The 22,036-nt window shown below is 42.7% G+C and overlaps 1 protein-coding gene across 1 annotated transcript in view; it reads right to left on the bottom strand.

The window, feature by feature from the left end:
- The window catches only part of LOC306875305 (neuron navigator 2-like), a gene marked incomplete at its 5' end in the record, with an annotated part of 89,628 nt that overhangs the window by 23,477 nt on the left and 44,115 nt on the right, over positions 1 to 22,036 (bottom strand). Inside the window, 5 exons of the mRNA XM_079425773.1 lie at positions 93 to 497; positions 1,838 to 2,537; positions 3,747 to 4,050; positions 5,572 to 5,701; positions 17,470 to 17,592. Coding sequence (XP_079281899.1) covers positions 93 to 497; positions 1,838 to 2,537; positions 3,747 to 4,050; positions 5,572 to 5,701; positions 17,470 to 17,592 — 1,662 coding nt within the window. The remainder of the gene's footprint in view (positions 1 to 92; positions 498 to 1,837; positions 2,538 to 3,746; positions 4,051 to 5,571; positions 5,702 to 17,469; positions 17,593 to 22,036) is intronic.

Below are 22,036 nucleotides of genomic sequence, written 5' to 3'. Positions count from 1 at the left end.
ACACAATATTTCAGTGTGAATCCAGACCAGTCTCACAGATAAAAAGTACAAAGACTACATTAAAGTTTTTTTCTAGTCTCTCCCAGACTCACCTCTCTGACATGCCTGTCTTGGCACTACCCGTCCGCATCAGTACTGGGTGGACATCATCACGGTGATGCCCGCTGCCCACAGACATGTCGATGGACTCGCTGCTGGTGTGCATGCTGCTGAGGGAGGGGTAGCCGAGAGCCGAAGAGGTGCCCCAAGTCCCAGTGCCCGTTGAGTACACCGAACCGGGACTCGAAGCTTGTTCGCTACCCCCTATGCTGGCCCCACGACCCCCGTACAGGGGACTGCTGCCACCGCTGCCTGGTATTGTGGATGGGGAGTCCAAGGGCCCACCGGAGGACTGGGTGTGCCCAAGGGTAGCGTGGGGGTTGGAGATGACCACTGAGTTTTTCATGCTCTCTGCAGAGGTAACCAGGGACTGTTTAGCAGCCTTACCTCCAAAAAGTCTGAGACACGAAGAAAGAGAAACGGAGAATAAAACCAAACATTCAGTAAATCAGAAAATATGAGCAAAACAGTGAATGAGAAACCATGTGTAGGTATATAAGAGTAAACATAATATCCAGATTCTATAATTTCTGAAAGAGAAATGGAAGTAAAATGGAAAGACATTTTAGTTTACACTAAGAAGTCTACATATACACTACTGTTCAAAAAATGTGGAGCTGGTAAGATTTTATAAGTCTCTTATGCTCACAAATTAGATCAAAAATTCAGTAAAACTATTTTTTTTTCTGTACTTTTTTTCGGTATTTGGAACAAACCTGAAACAAAATAAAATATAAATATTATATAAAATATTACTTAAAATCTTCAACAAAAAATTTGAAATGTTGCTTTGGCAACTATGTAAAATCAACATATTTAAGTTGTAGTACTAACATTTAAAAAACAAAATCAATAAAAATAAAGCTAAAAAAACAACATTGAAAAAAACAGCATATTTTACAGTTTAAAATAACCATTTTCAATTTTATTATAGTTAGAAATGTAATTTATTTCTGTGATAAGAAGGTTGAATTTTCCTCAAATAATAGTAATATGCTGATATGGTGCTCAAAAACATTTCTTATTATTATCAATGTTGAAAATAGTTGTGCTGCTTAATATTTTGATGGAAACAGTGATAATTTTTATTTCATTTGTTTTAGTATTCTTTGATGAATAGAAAGTTTAGCATTTATTTTGAAAAAAAAATCATGCTGAATAAAAGCATTAGTTTCTTTCATAATAAATAATCTTTTTTTTTTTTTAATAATGAAAAAAGTGCGGTCATATCCACAACTCAAACAGGTAGGACAAGTTAAATACCAGAGTTTAATACAAAGACTTATGTGTTTTGAAGTATGAGCAATATGCATACTATGTGAGAGTGATGCTTGAAAAGTCCTATTTCTCTTTATTTCCAACCTTTAATGTTCACTATGTCTCTTTTAACCCTGAAGCTAAAGGAAAAACCACTGTTCTATCTTTAAAAACAGTGGAAAAAGATTAAAAGCACTTTGCTCATCAATAACACGAGCAGCGCAGAGGGAAACGCGAGCCACCCTGGAGAGTCGTGATCCATGACCGTCAATAAAGCAGGTTATGTAAACAGCTTCAGAAAGACCCTAATCATGGAGCTGGAGGAGGTTACAAAAACTCATTCCTTCTTTCACATGTTTGGCTATGTATGAGGGGCCCGAGAAGATGAATGGAGCCATTAATTGAGGAAGCGTCAATGCAAACTCTGATTTATGAGGGTGAAATTCTGTGTGTGGTAAGTTTCCCCTGTCCCTTATCGTACCTTCGCAATGTTGGAGACGAGACCTCGCTAAACTTGTTTCCCTGTCTCGCTGTCTGTGGGATAGTTGCCGCCCCTCCTCCCGAAACGATCGGATTGATTCTCAGGTTGTCCATGTCTGAGGCCACGCCCTTCTCTTTGTCCGTCTGATTGGCTTGGATTGCGTGCCCGTTGGTTTTAGTGCCAGAATCTCTTGGTTTGCTGGTCGTGACGGCTGTAAGGACGGGCGTCCGGGAGCTCAAGCTTGACTCGATGCTGCTTGTGGACGATCGGTTTCCGTTACGGGCCGCAGCTCCAGAACGGGAGGGTCGAGGTAGACTTCGGTACTGCAGCATTGAACGAGCACTGGGGGACTGATCTTCTTGAGGGGGCAGTAAACCATCCACAGCCCCTTTTAACGACCCTCTCCCACCGACCAGAAGGGCGGAGGATTTGGGAATCTTGCCCAGGGTGGCAGAGCCGCTGGTAATGGTGGCACCGCTCGCTGTCACCACAGTGGCCGGGCCGTGGACACCGTTAGGCTTCTTGAAACCGAATGTGCTTGTGGGGACTCGGCCTGTGGGCGTTTTCTTGGCTTCGTCTCCGCTGCTTCTACCGGCGTCAGAGGTGGAATGCTGGACAATGCTGGAACTGGGAGACATGCAGCCTTTTTCGGAGACCTTGGCGTCATCTGTTTTTCCTATCGGATAAAAGAATGTTACAGCTGGATGAGTTGATAATGCATAAAACTTGCAGATAAAGTCAACACTGTGTGTAGGAGGTCAATGTGTGATTAAATGATAGAAGGGCTGCATGACTTACGGGGGAAATCAAATTGCGATTTTTCGGATAAAAAATTATTTAAAATGCAAATAATAATAATAAAAAGCCCCAGGTTTGTTGTGTTTGTTTGTAGGGTTGGTCAATCTGGCCATTTTTTAATTGTATACCAATATGACTATAAAATAATAATAATAATATTAATATTTAATTATTATTATTACTACTACTAAATAAAAATATTAAGCAAAATAAGAATTATAACTTGCAATATTTCACTGTATTATGTATGTAGTTTAAGCAGTTAAGAAAACTTTATAGATTATGTATTTTACAGTACAACTGATACAAATTGTGATTACGATTCAAAAAGAAAAAAATTAACTAAAATGAATTTATAATAATATTACAAAAAATAATTAATAGTAATAATAATAATAATACTACACAAATGCAAAAATTTACTACTGTAAATATTTAAATAAAGAATAATTTAAAGTACATCTATAAAATTAAAAAGCTTATATTTACAGTACTTTTTCCATTTTCAAACACTGAACCTTCAAGCTTTTATTTTATAGAAAAGCATAGAGAGTCCATTAAGCTTCTCTTGAGTTGACAACAGCTGGTTTATAAGTGATTTTCATTACAAGTTTGGGAAGATTGTTGGCACATGCAGTGTTCCCAATTGCACATTATAAGTCAAACTCGAACAGATGAGGGGATCAGCAGTGGAGCAGTGTTTACTGTGAACCGAGCTGCTCTAAAGGTGATGATACACGGGGAAACTTTTGGAGCAATGTTGCCGTCAACGGGCAACCAGGTGAGACACAGGGCCCAAAACTGATCTAAAGTATCCAGATATAAATTTGTTGCCCATTCTCAGTGGAAAAGTCCCCAAGCAATATTGTTAAAAAAAGTTGCACCTTGAGATGCTGAAAACTCTGGACCATGAGCTGCTTGTGTCTAGTAGAACACAGTGCCATGATTCACTGTGAAACATGCAGCACGTACTTTGGTTCAACCTCATTCGATCAATCATGCAGCTGTAAATCAAATTTGATTTGATTTGAATTTCAAGCCTAAAGACAAACATCACTGACCAGTTGCAGGGGAAATATTTTCAAAACGCTTTTAGAAAGAGAACACCTACCTTGTGTCTTAATCATGCCGGTTCCTGTGGTTCCAGTTGTACTCTTCGTCCGCGGCGTGGTCACGCCCACCTGCGCGCTCATGCCCCTCCTCCAGGAGCCCGTCTGAGTGATGGGTGCTGTTTTCCGTCCAGAGCTGCTCTTATCCGACTCCTCCGAAACATCTGAAGGGTTCCGCCGCCACTTCAGACCTGCTTCCATTTTGATGCCACAATCCAAACCCCTGTCTGACTTCATCTTTACCTCATCACCTGACCAAGCAGTGCTGTGTTCGACTGCTGAATGCTTCTCTGCATCTGTCTGAGGCTACAGAAAACAAAATACATTTTCAAATCAACATTATGAATGTTTTAATATTAAAAAGTACAAATAGTCTTTAATTTAAAGGAATTAGGCACCACATTTTAGAACTGAGTTATTGACATTAGCAAGTACTCACATATTTTCCACAGTGATGTGATATAGAAGTAATACAAACCGATAGATGGATAAAACTTTATTGGTATTTATTAGTATTAAGGTAGCTTAAACGTTTTATGGGAATTAGGCTCCAAATTTTAGAATTGAGTTATCAGTATATTTACTTATAATAAATATATACCAATAATTCAAAATTAATAAGCACCTGCACCATAAAACAACAAATGTGTAAGAACTTCCACACAGCACAGATTTTGTGGTTTTAGAGTTTGTAGAGTTTTGTCCACCCACACTTACCAAACTTACCATATCAATATAATTAGAAAGCACAGTCCAGAGGAATGTAGAAGCGAAGCTTGAGTCAAACCAATTTGTTTTAAAACCGCATATTTGTTCCAGTGCTTTATTGTGATGTGGCATGTAAATTGCTTGAGCTTAAATATTGACACAAGTTTCTATGCAATCAACAGCACCTATTTAGCACTTTATGAGGGTACAGGGGAATGTGAGAGTTGGGTCCAAGTAAACAGAAAGAGAAGGGGGTTTCATGAGAAGTAAGAAAGAGGTTGGACAGATAGAACAGAAGAACAACCTCTTTGTGTTTGAAATGTAGCTCAAGTGATGCAGAGAAATAATTTTAATTTGCTGATTTGGTGCTCAAGATGCATTTATTATTATTATAATCAGTGTTGAAAACAGATATGCTGTAAGTATTTTGCAAGTACATGTCAAGCTATTCTACTAACCCTAACCCTAACCCAGGGCTGTCCAAACTCGGTCCTGGAGGGCCGGTGTCCTGCAGAGTTTAGCTCCAACTTGCCTCAACACACCTGCATGGAAGCTTCTAGTATGCCTAGTAAGAGCTTGATTAGCTGCTTCAGGTGTGTTTAATTAAGGTTGGAGCTAAACTCTGCAGGACACCGGCCCTCCAGGACCGAGTTTGGACAGCCCTGCCCTAACCTAACAGTCTACTAGAGTTAATTGACATGTAGTTGCAAAGTTACTTATAGTTAGTAGAATGTCTAAAGTGGAGTATCGGAATAAAGTGCAAACAGAAATTCACACAAGTTTAGTATGTTTGGATGCTTATGAGCTCCAAATTTCAGGTTTTACACCACTGGTCTCACACTCAATTTCTGAGGGGCCACAGCACTGCACAGTTTTGCTCCAACCCTAATCAAACGCACCTGATCCAGGTAATCAAGGTCTTCAGGATTACTAGAAAACTTCCACGCAGGTGTGAGCTGGAGCTGGTTGGAGCTAAACTCTGCAGAGCTGTGGCCCTCCAGGAATTGAGTTAGAGACCTCTGTTTTGCACAAAGGTGCATGCACAGATATGTGATATTGGATCAAAGTGTTCATAAATGAATGCATAACAGTGTGTGTGCAAATGTGCATGGGTCATACCTGTCTGTTCAGAGCCTTACGGGACGTGGCGGGGGTGTTGGCATAAGAGCTTATAGAGGAGCTGGTGTTGATGTCATCAGTATCAATAGCATCACTGATCCCACTGCTGACTGAACTACTGTCATCCCAACTGAAAGAGAGACAGAAACAAGTTTAAAAACCTTTAGACAGTATTTGAGCCTCTGTTTCCAAAGATACAGTATTAATGCTATGGAACGTGTTGTTAAGTTCTGTTCATCAGTGGAAACATTATACAGAAACACATTTTTGGACTGAAAAAGAGCATTAGCAGTGATTTTTGAACCACATCACAGGTCTATGAAGCCCACACATGATAGGCTTTTAATACTGTACATTTACTGCACATTTTTGGATCCATTCAGGGTGATAGTGGCTAACCAGTGTAACTGATAACTTTGTTATATCTATCTATCTATCTATCTATCTATCTATCTATCTATCTATCTATCTATCTATCTATCTATCTATCTATCTATCTATCTATCTATCTATCTATCTGTCTATCTATCTATCTATCTATCTATCTATCATACATGTAAATCCATTTATCTGTCTGTCATTGTATATATACCTACTAATCCATCCATCCATCCGTCTATTAATGCATTTATCATGTCTGTCTTCTGTCTGTTGATAAATATATGATATATCTCCATCCATCCATTCATCCATTTAGTATATTAGTCTAAGGAGTGCATGCAAGTGAATCACCACATTTCTTTTACTTTCCTTTTCTCTTTCTTTGTTGCATGTTGACTCATTATAAATGCTTTTATAATCTAAACTTTCTCTAGTAGAAGACACGAATGTGAAGTCTAAGGACAAGGCACTGATTTTTCCATAAATCCCATATAGATTGGCTTTGAGTCTTTAAAAAAATCAATTAAACCAAAAAATGCCTCATGATCTTAAATGCTCAAAATATAAAGATCTAAAAAATAGAATATAAAAAATATCTTCTTGTATTTATTTCCCACTCCTTCCTGAATCTGCACAACAATCCATGTATTCCCTCAAAACTCCTGCCTCCTGTCACTTGGGGAAGTCGTGGCCTAATGGTTAGAGAGTCGTAATCCAAAGGTTGCGGGTTCGAGTCTCTGGCCAGCAGGAATTGTAGGTGGGGGGAGTGAATGTCCAGCGCTCTCTCCTCCCTCAATACCACGACTGAGGTGCCCTTGAGCAAGGCACCGAACCCCCAAATGCTCCCTGGGTGCCGCAGCATAAATGGCTTCCCACTTCCGTGTGTGTGTGTGTGTTCACTGCTGTGTGTGCGCACGTTGGATGGGTCGAATGCAGAGCACGAATTCTGAGTATGGGTGACAAAGAGAAAGTGATAATGGAGGTCACAAAGACAAAAAACAGCACACAAACACAAACTCTTTCTCTCTTTCACACACACACACACACACACACACACACACACACACACACACACACATGCGGGAACCACCCTACTGGGTCTAGGATGCTAATTAGAGATCAGCGTTTTGAGTGTAGCTTGAATGAGGGCTTCTCTCTGGCTCGCTACCCTGCCATTACTGTCTCCAGCGGCCCAGCAGGCTAACCAACCGGCCTGCCTTAAACAGCACCTCCGCAACAACGCACCGCAGCCTGCGTTTCTCCTTGAGAACCCAATCCTCCACTAAAACCTGCAGGGGTGACGTCAGTCACTTCAGCACGCACAGATCTATGACTCTTGTCTATCATCTAAACAGACATAATGGTTACTCAAGAAACTGTATAGCTAAGAATTAGAGCATCCTTAAAGTTTCACACACTGTATCCCCCATGCATTGTATGTTTATTAAATAATTTAGCCAATTTGATAATGCTCTCAGCTACCAATAAGAGTGTAAATACCTCTTCCCATATTTAAATTCATTCTGCATAAATACACCGATTTCCACAGAAAATTTGGCATGTCCTTCCTGGGCCTTGTACATAATATCATACATATAATATAGTGATCCTCTTGTTCTAAAATATGATTGTATATATTTATAGTACAACACGAATTCCGGAAATGTTGGGACGTTTTTTAAATTTGAATAAAATGAAAACTAAAGGACTTTCAAATCACATGAGCCAATATTTTATTCACAATAGACCATAGATAAGATAACAAATGTTTAAACTGAGAAATTTTACAATTTTATGCACAAAATGAGCTCATTTCAAATTTGATATCTGCCACAGGTCTCAAAATAGTTGGGACGGGGGTATTTTTACCATGGTGTAGCGTCTCCTCTTCTTTTCAAAATAATTTGAAGACGTCTGGGCATCAAGGTTATGAGTTTCTGGAGTTTTGGTGTTGGAATTTGGTCCCATTTTTGCCTGATATAGGTCTCCAGCTGCTGAAGAGTTTGTGGTTGTCTTTGACGTATTTTTCGTTTAATGATGCACCAAATGTTCTCTATAGGTGAAAGATCTGGACTGCAGGCAGGCCAATTCAGCACCCGGACTCCTCTACTACGAAGCCATGCTGTTGTAATAGCTGCAATATGTGGCTTTGCATTGTCCTGCTGAAATACACAAGGCCTTCCTTGAAATAGACTTTGCCTGGAGGGGAGCATATGTTCTCTTTATATACATTTCAGCATTCATAGTGCCTTCCAAAACATGCAAGCTGCCCATACCGTATGAACTTATGCACCCCCATACAATCAGAGATGCTGGCTTTTGAACTGAATGCTGATAACACACTGTAAGGTATCCCTCTTCTTTAGCCCGGAGGACACGGCGTCCATGATTTCCAACAAGAAGGTCAAATTTGGACTCGTCTGACCATAGAACACTTTTCCACTTTGAAACAGTCCATTTTAAATGAGCCTTGGCCCACAGGACACGATGGCGCTCCTGGACCATGTTCACATATGACTTACTTTTTGCATGATAGAGCTTTAGTTGGCATCTGCAGATGGCACAGCAGATTGTGTTTACCGACAGTGGTTTCTGGAAGTATTCCTGGGCCCATTTAGTAATGTCAATGAAAGAATCATGCCGATGAGTGATGCAGTGTCGTCTGAGAGCCTTTTATAGCTAATCATGTTACAGACCTGATGTCAATTAACTTAATTAGTTGCTAGATGTTCTCCCAGCTGAATCTTTTCAAAAATTCTTGCTTTTTCAGCCCTTTGTTGCCCCGTACCAACTTTTTTGAGACCTGTAGCAGGCATCAAATGATGAAATGAAATGAGATAAAGTGTATTTCTCCATTTAAACACTTGTTATGTTCTCTATGTTCTATTGTGAATAAAATATTTGGCTCAAGTGATTTTAAAGTCTTTTCATTTTCATTTTATTCAAATAAAAAAATAAAAAACCTCCCAACATTTCCAGAATTGGGGTTGTATAAAGTATTTTATATAAAGTTTTTATATACTATATATTTAAAATTTAAATAATATATAACATACAGATTACAGAATTATAGTATATAGAATTTATATTTATGTTACATACTATATATTTATTGTACAAGTGAAAATTAAATTAAAGATATAATTTTTTTAAATATTTTTAAAATAAGATAATATTTACACATTTATAGTACAATTATTCAAAATCATTTAAAAAACCTGTCTTTTCTAATTAGTAGTGTACTGTTAGATATAAAAATAATATATAATATGTAACTAATAGAGTATTGTTGGATATATAAAAAAGTAAAATAAGTAACAAAATAAAATGAAATAATTATAATTTATTCCTTCATTTCCAACTAGTGTTTAGAATTAAACAGAATAATAATGTCAGTCCTGTGTCTTGTTTTCCCCTCCTCTCGTGTCTCTATTTGGCCCTCCTCGTTCCTGTCATCATTAGTTAATTAGTCCCGAGCCCTGTGTTATTAGTCCACACCTGTTTCCATTGATTTCCTTGTGTCCTTAAGCCCTGTGTTTCCCAGCCCCTGTGTCCGGTCGGAACGTCGTATATGTTTGTCAATTCCTGAGCTCCTCGTTCTGTGTTTGGATTTGAATAAACCTGTCTATTGGATATCTCCGTGTCTCCTCGCTCCTTACTCCCAGTGCAACGTGACATAATACAGGACCTAAAACAGAAGTAAGCGGCGTCCAACATTTTTGTTTTTGTTTTTTGAAAGTTTTTCTGTTTGTTCCAGTTTTTCCCTCCGCGGCATGGACGCCGCCTCCCGCTTCGCGGCTTTAATCTGGGAGGATTTCCCTTTTTTTGATTATGCGGAGAAATTCGACCAGATCGCCGCGGCGACGGCGTGGGACGATACAACGCTGAACAAGCTGTTCTGGCTCGGGGCAAACTACCACCGTCCCGTGGACCTCCCAGACACTACCGGCCTGAGTTAGAGAGAGGGGATTTACTGGTGTCTGGGAAACGTCCGGACCCGAGCCAGCCCGCCGTCGTCCGCAGCTCTCCTGAGCCCTCTGCAATTCGCGCTTCCAGAGCGCCCCCGCGAACCGCTGGGGCCTACGTCTTCGCTGGGGCCGTCCAGCTCTCCTGCGTCTCCTCTGGTCCCGTCCAGCTCAGCTCCTCCAGAGTGCCCCCGAGTGTCCGCGCTTCCAGAGCGCCTCCGAGTGTCCGCGCTTCCAGAGTGCCCCCGAGTGCCGGCTCCTCGCACGTGCCCGCACGTGCCGGCTCCCCGCACGTGCCGGCTCCCCGCACGTGCCCTCCTGCGTCTCCGCTGGTCCCGTCCAGCTCTGCGCTGCAAGATCGCCCGACGGAGTCCGCGTTGCAAGAGCGCCCGACAGAGTCCGCGCTGCAAGAGTGCCCGACAGAGTCCGCTCCTCAGTGGCTCCCAGGGGGGAACTTCCCCAATAAATTTTTTTTTTTGGGAGGGGGGGGGGGTAATAGGGTCACGGCCTGTGTGGCCGGGCCAAGGCCACAGAACCCCTCGGGGGCCCGAAAAAGTAAGGCCGTGGCCTCCCGAGTCCCCTGACCCGACATGGCCTCCCGAGTCCCCTGACCCGCCATGCCCTCCCGAGTCTCCAGTCCCGCCATGGCCTCCCAAGTCCCCGGATCCGCCATGGCCTCCCGAGTCTCCAGTCCCGCCATGGCCTCCCGAGTCTCCAGTCCTGCCAGGGCTCCCGGAACGGGCGCCGCCCTGGAGGCCGGTAGCCCTGCCCCCTGATGGCCTCCATAGGATGGTGTATGGCGTGAGGACACGCCTTCCGGAGGGGGGCGTAATGTCAGTCCTGTGTCTTGTTTTCCCCTCCTCTCGTGTCTCTATTTGGCCCTCCTCGTTCCTGTCATCATTAGTTAATTAGTCCCGAGCCCTGTGTTATTAGTCCACACCTGTTTCCGTTGATTTACTTGTGTTCTTAAGCCCTGTGTTTCCCAGCCCCTGTGTCCGGTCGGAACGTCGTATATGTTCGTCAATTCCTGAGCTCCTCGTTCTGTGTTTGGATTTGAATAAACCTGTCTATTGGATATCTCTGTGTCTCCTCGCTCCTTGCTCCCAGTGCAATGTGACAAATAATGTTACATTTGGCAAATTTTACTTTAATAATTTTATTATTTTTACACACACACACACACACACACACACACACAGACACAGACACAGACACAGACACACACATATACACATATATATATATTTTCAGTCTGCTTTCCCTGTTTTTTTCCTCCATTAATCTAGCACCCTTTTCCAGTTTCCATCATGTGGCGTGATATATTTTTCAGTCACTGCACCTGAAAAAAAAAATCTGACATATCAGGAGACTGTTAAGAAATTAACAAATGAACGAATGAATGAACGAATGAATGAATGAAATCAAGATAAGGAACATCAGAAATGTATATTCTGTGCTTGCTCTTTTAACCACCTCTCAAATCCCCCCGCTCATAATCTGGTATCAATGCAATAAACCTTAGCGCAGGGAAGGAGGGAGTCGGGGTTAAACCAGGCGAGTGTGTGTGTGTGTGTGTGTGTGTGTGTATGTGTGGGGTGGAGTAGGTTAACTGGCAGGCTTTTAAGAAGACCGTTATGTTCCCAAACATTTTGGGGCATTCCAGACCTTTCCATCCTCAGCCCTGCGGTAGAAGAATGACAAAGCTCCTTCTGACCACAAAACAATGAGAGGTCAACAGGCTTTTTATTCTTTCATCTGTGGTTATCGTTTTTCCCCCTTTTTACATGCACTATTTCACCAACTTGCTTCATAAAGGTCTCTTCTGCCATCAAACTTCGGTTTAGAGTTGGTCTGATTCATTTGAACAAATCAGTTCAAATGGACAGTCAGTTTGAACTGATTCACTGACTCATTTGAAGCTTCAGTCCAAAAAGGTTTCCAGAAATCCCTGTGGATCATTTAATGCCTGCTTGTTCGGAGATAAATAAATATTTGCTATGTATCTGAGGCGTACCACATGATTTGTGCACCAGCAAACCACATAAGAGCTACTTTATTATAAGTGAATTTAAGCCAAAAATCTTCCTCTCAAATCTCATTTATGTTCTCCTACACATAAATAAGGCACCTTAAAGTGTTGTGCCAGGTTTGTCATCAATGACACTGAACATAATTGGTTTTCATATTGATATGTCAAAGCCATAGAAGACTTGGAATATAGCCTTTGAACTATGTTGTAGGTGCTTTTATATAATTTTTCATTCAATTTCACTGACTAGATCAGAAGACCACAGAAGAGAAAACAAGCTGGAAATGACAAGAGTGCGAGGACAAGCTGTAAAAATGAATGTATATGTGTGAATAAATGTTTGTAAAAAATAGAAAACAGAACTATTACTTCAAGATACTTAATATATAATTAACAAAGATATAATTAATTATTTTGTAACCCCCCAAAGAAGTTCTTTGCTACATTTACGAGACTTCATTTTGAGGTCCAGTTAAAAAATAATTCATTTTTAGAACAATATATTTTTTAATGATTCTCTTGCTCTAGCTAACACTACTTCAAGTCCAGCACCTACATAAACACATATTTATTGAATTTAGCACCTAGAGTCTCACACAGAGTTTCTCATCTGCCTGACTTTCCTTAGCAACAGAGCTTTCATCATGGCCTGAAAGACTCGAGCATGTGAGATGCCCAGCATTTCTCTGTCTCTGGTCATAAGGTCTGCCTGCTTTAAATGCTTAAACATGATCATCATGTTGATCCAGTTACCTGTAATGTGTGTGTGTATTCACACTAAAAATCTGCAGACTCTGAGGGTTTAAGGAATATAAACACAGAGACATGCACACATGAAACACTACTGCGATTAAGATCCCATTACTGGAGTTTATGTTACGCTGTATCAATTTACACTGAGAAGAGCAGAGGCCGATCCATCTGTTAAATGTATCTCATATAATCTCTCTATCAGCATACATGTAGAAGGAATGGTGACGTGTTCTCTGTACTTCACTACCAGCTCTATTTCTTTTTACTATTTCTAAAAAATAACCGTAACTTCCAAATAAACCCTTATATATTCAGTTTGAGTATTACCTTAAATATCTGAAGTCCACCTACCCGAAACTCATCACTTTCATTTCACCGCTCAGCTTTTTAAATGCAAATCATAACTGTAAAATTCCACATTCCCGCTTTTCCAGGGCATGTCTTCATTCTGATCACCAAAGGTTTTCTGAGGCCGCTGGGAATCTTGACAGATGTGGGCTGGTAGGGAAGAATCTCTCTTTTTCAGTGCCGTAATATTTTCATGTAATTAGAAGCTTACAAGTAAAAAAAAAGTCTTCTAATAAATACACTACAGTTCAAAAGTTTTTTAAATGTTTTTCAAAGAAGATTTTTTTTATGTTCTTGAATGCAAAGATGCAGTTATTTGATCAGAAATACAGTAAAAACGGTATCAATATTGAAAAATATTATTACAATCTAAAAATATTTTATTTTACTTTCAATATTATTTTATTTTATTATTATTATTTTCTATTAAAATTTAATTTTACCATTACTTCATTCTTCAGTGTCACAGTGTACTCTGGTTTAGTGCTCAATAAATTATTATCATTGTTGAAAATTTTTATTATTTCTAAAATGCTTGTTAAACGAGTTTAAATGTATGTAATATTGTAAACCAGTGGTCGGCAACAGGCGGCCCGCAGCAATAATATCTGGCCCGTGCCCGTAGCCAGATTATTTTGATGGTAGCTGGTTCTGAAATAGATCTTTCATGACAGCAGAGTATGTGAGCGCAGCGCGTAGTTTTTTTTCTCCGAATTGCGTGATTTAAACTCGCACTTGCAAGTTAAAAAGTTATAGGCTAATTCTGAAATATAAACTTGCAATTCTGAGAACATATCAGCCCCCACCCCCCTCAAAACTGGACTTTAACTCACAATTCTGACTTTATAACTCACAATTGCGAGTTTATATCTCAAAATTCTGTGGAAAAAAAAGTCCGATTAAACCTAATTCACTTCAATAAAGATAACTATACATGCTATTCTTGTCATAAGCATCAAGGTGAGCATCATTTTGCCATGGTGGCTATATGATGTTATATGATGCTAACTGCAGAATGGATTTCAAGGACTGCGCGCACAGATCTACGGCCGATGTTGAATCCAACGTTTATATTTTTCCTATGAATCTTTGAGTTAACATGCACTAAACATGAGTGGAATGAATTGGCACCGCAGCGCCCCCACACCTTGATGCTCATGACAAGAATAGCATGTATAGTTATCTTTATTGAAGTGAATTAGGTTTAAATCGCCGTCATGCATGAATTAATTATATTTTTACAATTTTACACATAATAATCCAAGTTGATCACATTACACAAAACTGAAATTGCACGTCAAAATAACACAGTCAATATTTTTTGAGACCCCCCAAAATTTCACAATAAGACATGGGCTCCCCTAAAAACGTGATTTAAGGGGAGCCGAGCTCCCCCTAGCTCCCCCGTAGTTCGCACCCTGCCCGTGAACTCATTCTCTCAGACGGCCTGGGTATGCGACGCATTCGCAGCTTATATGGACGGAACGCCACTGCTGTATAGGTCTTTTATTAAATTTTTGTTTTATTTAATTTGTGTTATTTTAATACTTCAACGAACTAAATGGAAATGAAATAATATAAATATTGAATTTATAAATGTGTTTGTGTATATATATATATATATATATATATATGTATGTGTGTGTGTGTGTGTGTGTGTGTGTGTGGTTGTATATAAACATATGTAGTTGTTTTTTGGTGTTTGGCTTAATGTTATGTTAGAATCGTACTCTTATACCTTTTGTTCTTTATTTTGAATTGTTTTTAGCTTTATTTTTTTGTTTTTCATTTTAATGTTATGCTTTGAAATTTTTGTTGTATGCATTTGTTATTTGTTATTTATTTATTTTTAACGTGTATACGTAGTATTTATAAAGTTTTAGCTTTTAGTTTTGGATCTGTTTTTAGTTGTTTTAATACTACAATTGATTGCTTCTGTTGTCCTCATTTGTAAGTCGCTTTGGATAAAAGCGTCTGCTAAATGACTAAATAATAATAATAATAATAATAACCCAAACAGCTGGGTCAAAATAACCCAGCATGTGTTCTGTCCAGTATTTACCCAGAGTTGAGTTGCCAAATAACCCAAGTTGGGTTGTTTTTAACCCAGCATTTTTTTGAGTGCATTAATACTGAGTCTTCATAGTCGAAAACAGTTCAGGACACCCACACATACAGATGAGAGAGATGGGAGGCCCTTATGCCCAGGTGTGTTACGGCTGCACAGGTGTGCTGCAGACAGATCAGACTGACGGTTGGAGGGAAGAGGGTCTGCACAAACAAAGGGAAGAAGGATCCTACAACATTACACAAGACGATCACACTCACACAGTTCCCTATCAGTGATCCACTGCACCTGCTCAGGAAAATGTAAGCAACCTTTGCCTCTTTATACCAACTCTCTCTGTCCTTCACTCCAGCCTGAGACGTGTACAATAGAGAAAACAGATTTTTAAACATTGCATTCATAAAGAAGCTCTCATGATTAAACTGTTTGCTCTGCACTGAGTAATGGATAATGTGGTGTGTGGTAATAGGGTGTTGGAACGAAGGAAGGATGATCGGGTTGCAGAGCAAAAGGGGAAGATAACAGATAGATCTGGTCAAAAGAGAGAAACAAAGATAGAGAAAGTAATGGATGAGTTTCAGGGCAGCAGAAACAGTTGTAGATATTTAGAGGCTGGAGGTTAACCACAACATCCTAAGTGAAGTGGAGGGGACTTGTTCTCAGAAAAGGAGGTGGGGAACCATCCAAAATAGAGGGAGGCTTTTTATGGTGCCTGAAACACCCATATTATATAATTTCATCACTGTGCTGTTCATTTCCTCTGATGTGCAGAGTCTGAGGGGGACAGGGAGAAAACAAGGGGCCGGGACTATAAAGATAGAGAGGAATTCCCCCATGTGCTCGTCATGTGGTCAAGTCCCAACAAGACACATTTTAGTGAGGGGGTTAATAACCCTTCCCAGTATATCCCTCAATACTGAATTATAAACACTGGAGACAGTAATGCAAAATGGTCAAATGCAATTATATAAAAGATAATAGGTGATTGTCTCAAGACAGTCTTGATCGTATTCAAAAGCATCTGTTTTTAACAGATCCATGCAAATGGTCCAACACAGACACAAGCTCTTTTGTTCTAGTGAAGAGAAGAGAATTCAAATCAGATGGGCTGGATTCTTTTTACATTTGTGTTTTGTCTATAAGCAGGAGACAATACGTCATGTGTCAAATGTCATTCGCAAAACTGAGGATTACTAAATTACACACTCTGACTACAAAAAGTAAAATAAAAAGCACTGCAAAATAAAAAAGTAGCAATATTAAACATATGTTTGAAATGATTAAAAATAAACAATTTTATTTGATCATTTTAACCAATTTAATTAGTGATTAAATATTTAATAGATTAAACTGAAAAAACCCTACTAAATAGAGATTTTGACATATATGAAGTATATTTTTAAATTTAGATTAATTTAGATTTTAGTATTACAAAGAACATTCAAATGAAAAATTTATTAGAGGGAGAATTTATTAGAGTTTTAATACCAATTTAGATTTGCATTTTTAAATTAATAATAATAAAAAGGCTGTTCAAAACTTGCTGGCATGTAAATATATTTATAAATAATGTAAATGTGTGATATTGTATGGGCAATAGTCAAATGATGGCAGCTACTAACTGAATTGCCACTGGATGAGTAATACTTCACAGAAGAATGAAAAATCTAGTCTATAAAACACACACAGCATTAGACCACTATTAGGAACTCCACTTGATATGATTTCATCTAGACCTTAAAATCTATCCAGATATGAAATATGGGCAGCGTTAAAACACACAATCTTCCAATATTTTCCACAGTCTAAATCTTTCTTCCCCTCCAGCTGAAGGACTAAATGTGGTGATGTAATATCTGAATGAGTGGCATCTCATCTGGCTCACACACACATCTGTCCCTCTGCCAGCTAAATTACTCAAACACATATAAATACACATGCTAATTAAATATTATAGTTTAAGAGGGGCAGTCGTAACCACTCTGTAGGGTTACACCCACAACCTACAACCTATGTCTACAACAGAGAGGGTTGTGGTGACAAGCCATCATTTCAGCTGTTTTCTTTCTTTTGAAAGTTAGTGGAGTGTGCAAGCTCAACTCAATAGAAGACCTATTTTTTCTTTTTCTTTTCTGAGCCTGCCATCATCAACCAGAGCCACCTCCATTCAGGATTTCTCCACTGAACTTAATATAGACCTACAGCAGCCTATAAAAGCAAAGCAGCTGGATTCAGACAAAAGAGAAGGTGATATTATCATCATATCTTAAATGCAGGAGTGAATCCACATTTTGTGCATGTATAGAATGCAAGATTTGATGATGATCAGGGTGATGAGAAAGAGGTTTATGTACCTGTCGGCATCTCCCTGGCCTGTAGAGGCGTTACGCTGCAGACTTTCCCGTACCATTGCCATTCCATCCGGCAAGCGGTTCAATCGTCGCGTATATAGACTCAATCCCCCATCTGTCATGTACCTAACAAAACACACACACACACACACAGAGATCCTACATTACTCATCGAATTAAAAGAGTTAAACAAAAACTGGACATAAAGAACATTCGAAAGCAAAGAAACTGTTCACGAATTATAGCCACTAACTAATGAAAATCTCAGTGCAGTTAGGTCTCATATATTTTGCAATTAAAAATAATTAAACTAATAAATAATACTACAGTCATTAATCCAAAAGAAATCACTAAACAACAAAATATAATATAATATAATATAAAGATAGATAGATAATAAAATGGTCTAGATAACGTAGAGTTCTCTCACATATTAACTCCTAAACAAATAAATTCATTGATAATAAATACATAAATAAATACTGTAGTCAAACCCAAAACAAAGCACTGAATAACAATATAATATAATATAATATAATATGACAATAAGTCCTGAGTAAAGAAATAAAATTATTTTGTGATCACAATTTAAAAAAAATTCTTAAAGCAATTAATGTCAGAGAACGTCTCGGTTACGTACGTAACCCTCGTTCCCTGATGGAGGGAACGGAGACGTTATGTCGTGACGACATAGGGGATTTACTTGGAAGCCCCAATCATCTCTGACTAAAGAGAAAACGCCAATGAAATTGGCTAGTGGATTTTGCATACCTGAGCCACTCCCCGTACATACGGGTATAAAAGGGCGACAGGTGCATCCACTCATCAGGTTTCTACCCGCTGAGGAGCCAAGAACGAGTCCTCGGCAACCAGCGATGGTTCAAGATTGTGGCATGGGGACATAACGTCTCCGTTCCCTCCATCAGGGAACGAGGGTTACGTACGTAACCGAGACGTTCCCTATCTGTCGGTCACTACGAGTTATGTCGTGACGACATAGGGGTCATATGGAAAGCGCCACAACCTGAACCCCGTCACGACCTTGTGCATGCAGATGTTGACAAGCTAGTGCGTGACAGACAAATGCCATGCGAAGGTCGCAACCTTCCCATCGCCCCAGCGCAAATTCGCTAACCTTGGTGCCCGCAGGGACCACTGAGTACATTGCTGCTGGAGATAGCCAAGCCGCTGTTCCTTTCCCCAAGAAATTGGAAGGGATTTCGACCTTCTATGAAAGACTGCTTCAAGTCTTTCCTATTTGTTGTTACAGCCTGGCGGTAACGACGGGGAAGCGAGCCTTCCGGAGAAGGGCGCTACGGAGGCCACATCCTGCCCGAAGGGAGGTAACATGTGGAGACACTGATATGGACTGACCCAGGCCTGGGGCAGTACTACATACGACTGGACCCTGGGGCAGATCCTACCTAGGAGTAGGGAGGAGGGCTGCCAGCAGGGCCTGACAGAACTCTGCCAAAGGGAAGACACGGGTTTACCGTGAGGGAAACCGTATCGTGGACGAATACACGTGTGGGATTACCCGAAGGGAATCAGGCCATACGGACACCTAGCCGAGTACAGGGGCTGACCGGAGACCCGGGCGAGCTAGCACCAGTACTGGGCCTGGCGTCAGACTGCTCCGCCCAGTCTGACTGCCGGGGGTGCTGGAGGTCTCCACCAGGGTTCGCCGTCCGGGGAACTGAACTGGAGGAGGAAACAGGCGCTCGTATCCCCGGGTGAGGGGGAATGGCGCAGCAAGCGTGACACCGGCCAACTCTTCCCGCCACTTACCTGTTACCCAACACACGGGAAGAGACTGGCTCCACGCGGAGACTGTAAAATCTCGCGAAGGTGTTCGGTGTCGCCCAGCCCGCAGCTCTACAGATGTCTGCCAAAGAGGCGCCGTGCGCCAACGCATAGGAGGAGGCAACACTCCGTGTGGAGTGAGCCCTCACCCCAAGGGGGCACGGCTCGCCTTGGGATTGATACGCCGAGGCGATGGCCTCCACTATCCAGTGGGCCAACCTCTGCTTGGAGACAGCCTTCCCTTTCTGCTGACCTCCGTGGCAGACAAAGAGCTGCTCAGAGCTTCTGAAGCTCCGGGTGCGGTCCACGTATATGCGCAATGCTCTTACGGGACACAGCAACGCCAAGGCTGGATCTGCCTCCTCCGAAGGCAGTGCTTGCAGGTTCACCACCTGATCACGGAAGGGCGTGGTGGGAACCTTGGGCACGTATCCAGGCCGGGGTCTCAGGACAACGTGAGAGTAGTCCGGCCCGAACACAAGGCACTCTTCGCTCACCGAAAATGCTTGGAGGTCCCCGACCCTCTTGATGGAAGTGAGCGCGGTCAGGAGCGCTGTCTTAGCCGACAGGAATTTCAGCTCGACTGAGTCCAGCGGCTCAAAGGGACCCCTCTGAAGTCCCGCCAGGACAATAGAGAGGTCCCAGGAGGGCATCAGGGGTGACCTAGGCGGATTCAACCTCCTGGCACCCCTCAGGAACCTCACGATGAGATCATGCTTTCCCACGGACCGGCCGTCCACTGCATCGTGATGGGCCGCGATAGCAGCCACATACACCTTCAAGGTGGAGGGTGACAGCCTACGCTCCAACCTTTCTTGCAGGAAAGAAAGCACTACTCCAATCGTGCATCTTCGGGGGTCTTCCCGGCGAGAAGAACACCAGTTCGCGAACAGACTCCACTTCAGAGCATAGGCTTGCCTTGTTGAAGGAGCTCTAGCCTGAGTGATGGTGTCTACCACGGCCTGTGGTAGACCACTTAAGTCTGCCGCGTCCCGTCCAGGAGCCACACATGGAGGTTCCACAGATCTGGACGCGGGTGCCATATGGTGCCGAGCCCCTGGGAAAGGAGTTCCTTCCTCAGAGGGATACGCCAGGGAGGGGCTGTCGCGAGGAGAATGAGTTCCGGAAACCAGGTCCGGGTGGGCCAATACGGCGCGACCAGCAGGACCTGCTCCTCGTCCTCCCTGACCTTGCACAGTGTCTGTGCGAGTAGGCTCACTGGGGGAAATGCATACTTGCGTAAAGCCCGAGGCCAGCTGTGTGCCAGTGCGTCCGTGCCGAGGGGCCCCTCGGTCAGGGAGAAATATAGCTGGCAGTGGGAGGACTCGCGGGAAGCAAACAGGTCTACCTGAGCTTCCCCGAATCGACTCCAGATCAGCCGGATCGTCTCGGGATGGAGTCGCCACTCTCCGGGAAAAGTGAGCTGTCGTGAGAGCGCGTCGGCCGCACGGTTGAGCTCCCCCGGAATGTGGACAGCGCGCAGCGACCTGAGCTGCGTGTGACTCCAGAGGAGGAGATGGCGGGCGAGCTGTGACATGCGGCGTGATCGTACACCTCCCAGCCGGTTGATGTACGACACAGCCGCAGTGTTGTCCGTACGGACCAACACATGCTTGCCTAGCAGCAGTGGCCGAAACTGCCGCAAGGCCAGATGCACTGCCAACAGCTCCAGGCAATTGATATGCCAAAGCAGTCGAGGCCCTGTCCAGAGCCCCGAGGCTGCCTGCCCGTTGCATGTAGCGCCCCAGCCCGTGCTGGAGGCATCTGTTGTGACAACAACATGCCGGGACACTTGTTCTAAGGGCACCCCGGCCCGTAGAAAGGCAAGGTCCGTCCAGGGGCTGAAGGAGCGGCGACACTCGCGTGTGATACTTACCCGAAGTGAACCGCGGCGCCATGCCCACCTCGGGACTCGGGAGTGCAACCAGTGCTGGAGTGGTCTCATATGAAGCAATCCGAGCGGCGTGACCGCAGCTGCGGATGCCATATGCCCCAGGAGCCTCTGAAACTGTTTCAGTGGCACCACAGTCCTGCCCCTGAAGGAACTCAGGCAGTTCAGCACTGATTGGGCGCGCTCGTCCGTGAGGCGCGCCGTCATACTCACCGAGTCTAACTCCACACCGAGAAAAGAGATTCTCTGCACAGGGGAGAGCTTGCTCTTTTCCCAGTTGACCCGAAGCCCCAACTGGCTGAGGTGCCGTAACACCCGCTCCCTGTGATCGCACAACTGCTCTCGGGACTGGGCCAGAATGAGCCAGTCGTCGAGGTAGTTGAGGATCCTGACGCCCACTTCCCGTAGCGGGGCAAGGGCGCCTTCTACGACCTTCGTGAAGACACGGGGAGACAGGGAGAGCCCGAAGGGGAGGACCTTGTACTGCCATGCCCGACCTTCGAACGCAAACCGTAGGAACGGTCTGTGTCGCGGAAGGATCGAAACATGAAAGTAAGCATCCTTCAGGTCGATCGCTGCGAACCAATCCTGGGGCTGAATGCACCTGATCATACGCCTGTGCGTCAACATCTTGAACGGAAGCCTGTGCAGGCTCCGGTTCAAGACTCGCAAATCCAGGATTGGCCGAAGACCACCGCCTTTCTTGGGTACGATGAAGTAAGGGCTGTAAAACCCCTGCCTCATCTCGGCTGGAGGGACCGGCTCGATTGCATCCTTTGCCAGGAGGACAGCAATCTCCTCGCGCAAGACAGGGGCGTTCCGAGGTACCACTGAGGTCTCGAGAACGCCGCTGAACTTGGGAGGTCGCCTGGCGAA

The sequence above is a fragment of the Barbus barbus genome (genome assembly GCF_936440315.1).
Source record: "Barbus barbus genome assembly, chromosome: 1".
NCBI lineage: Eukaryota > Metazoa > Chordata > Actinopteri > Cypriniformes > Cyprinidae > Barbus > Barbus barbus.
This window is presented reverse-complemented; position numbering and strand designations above follow the sequence as displayed.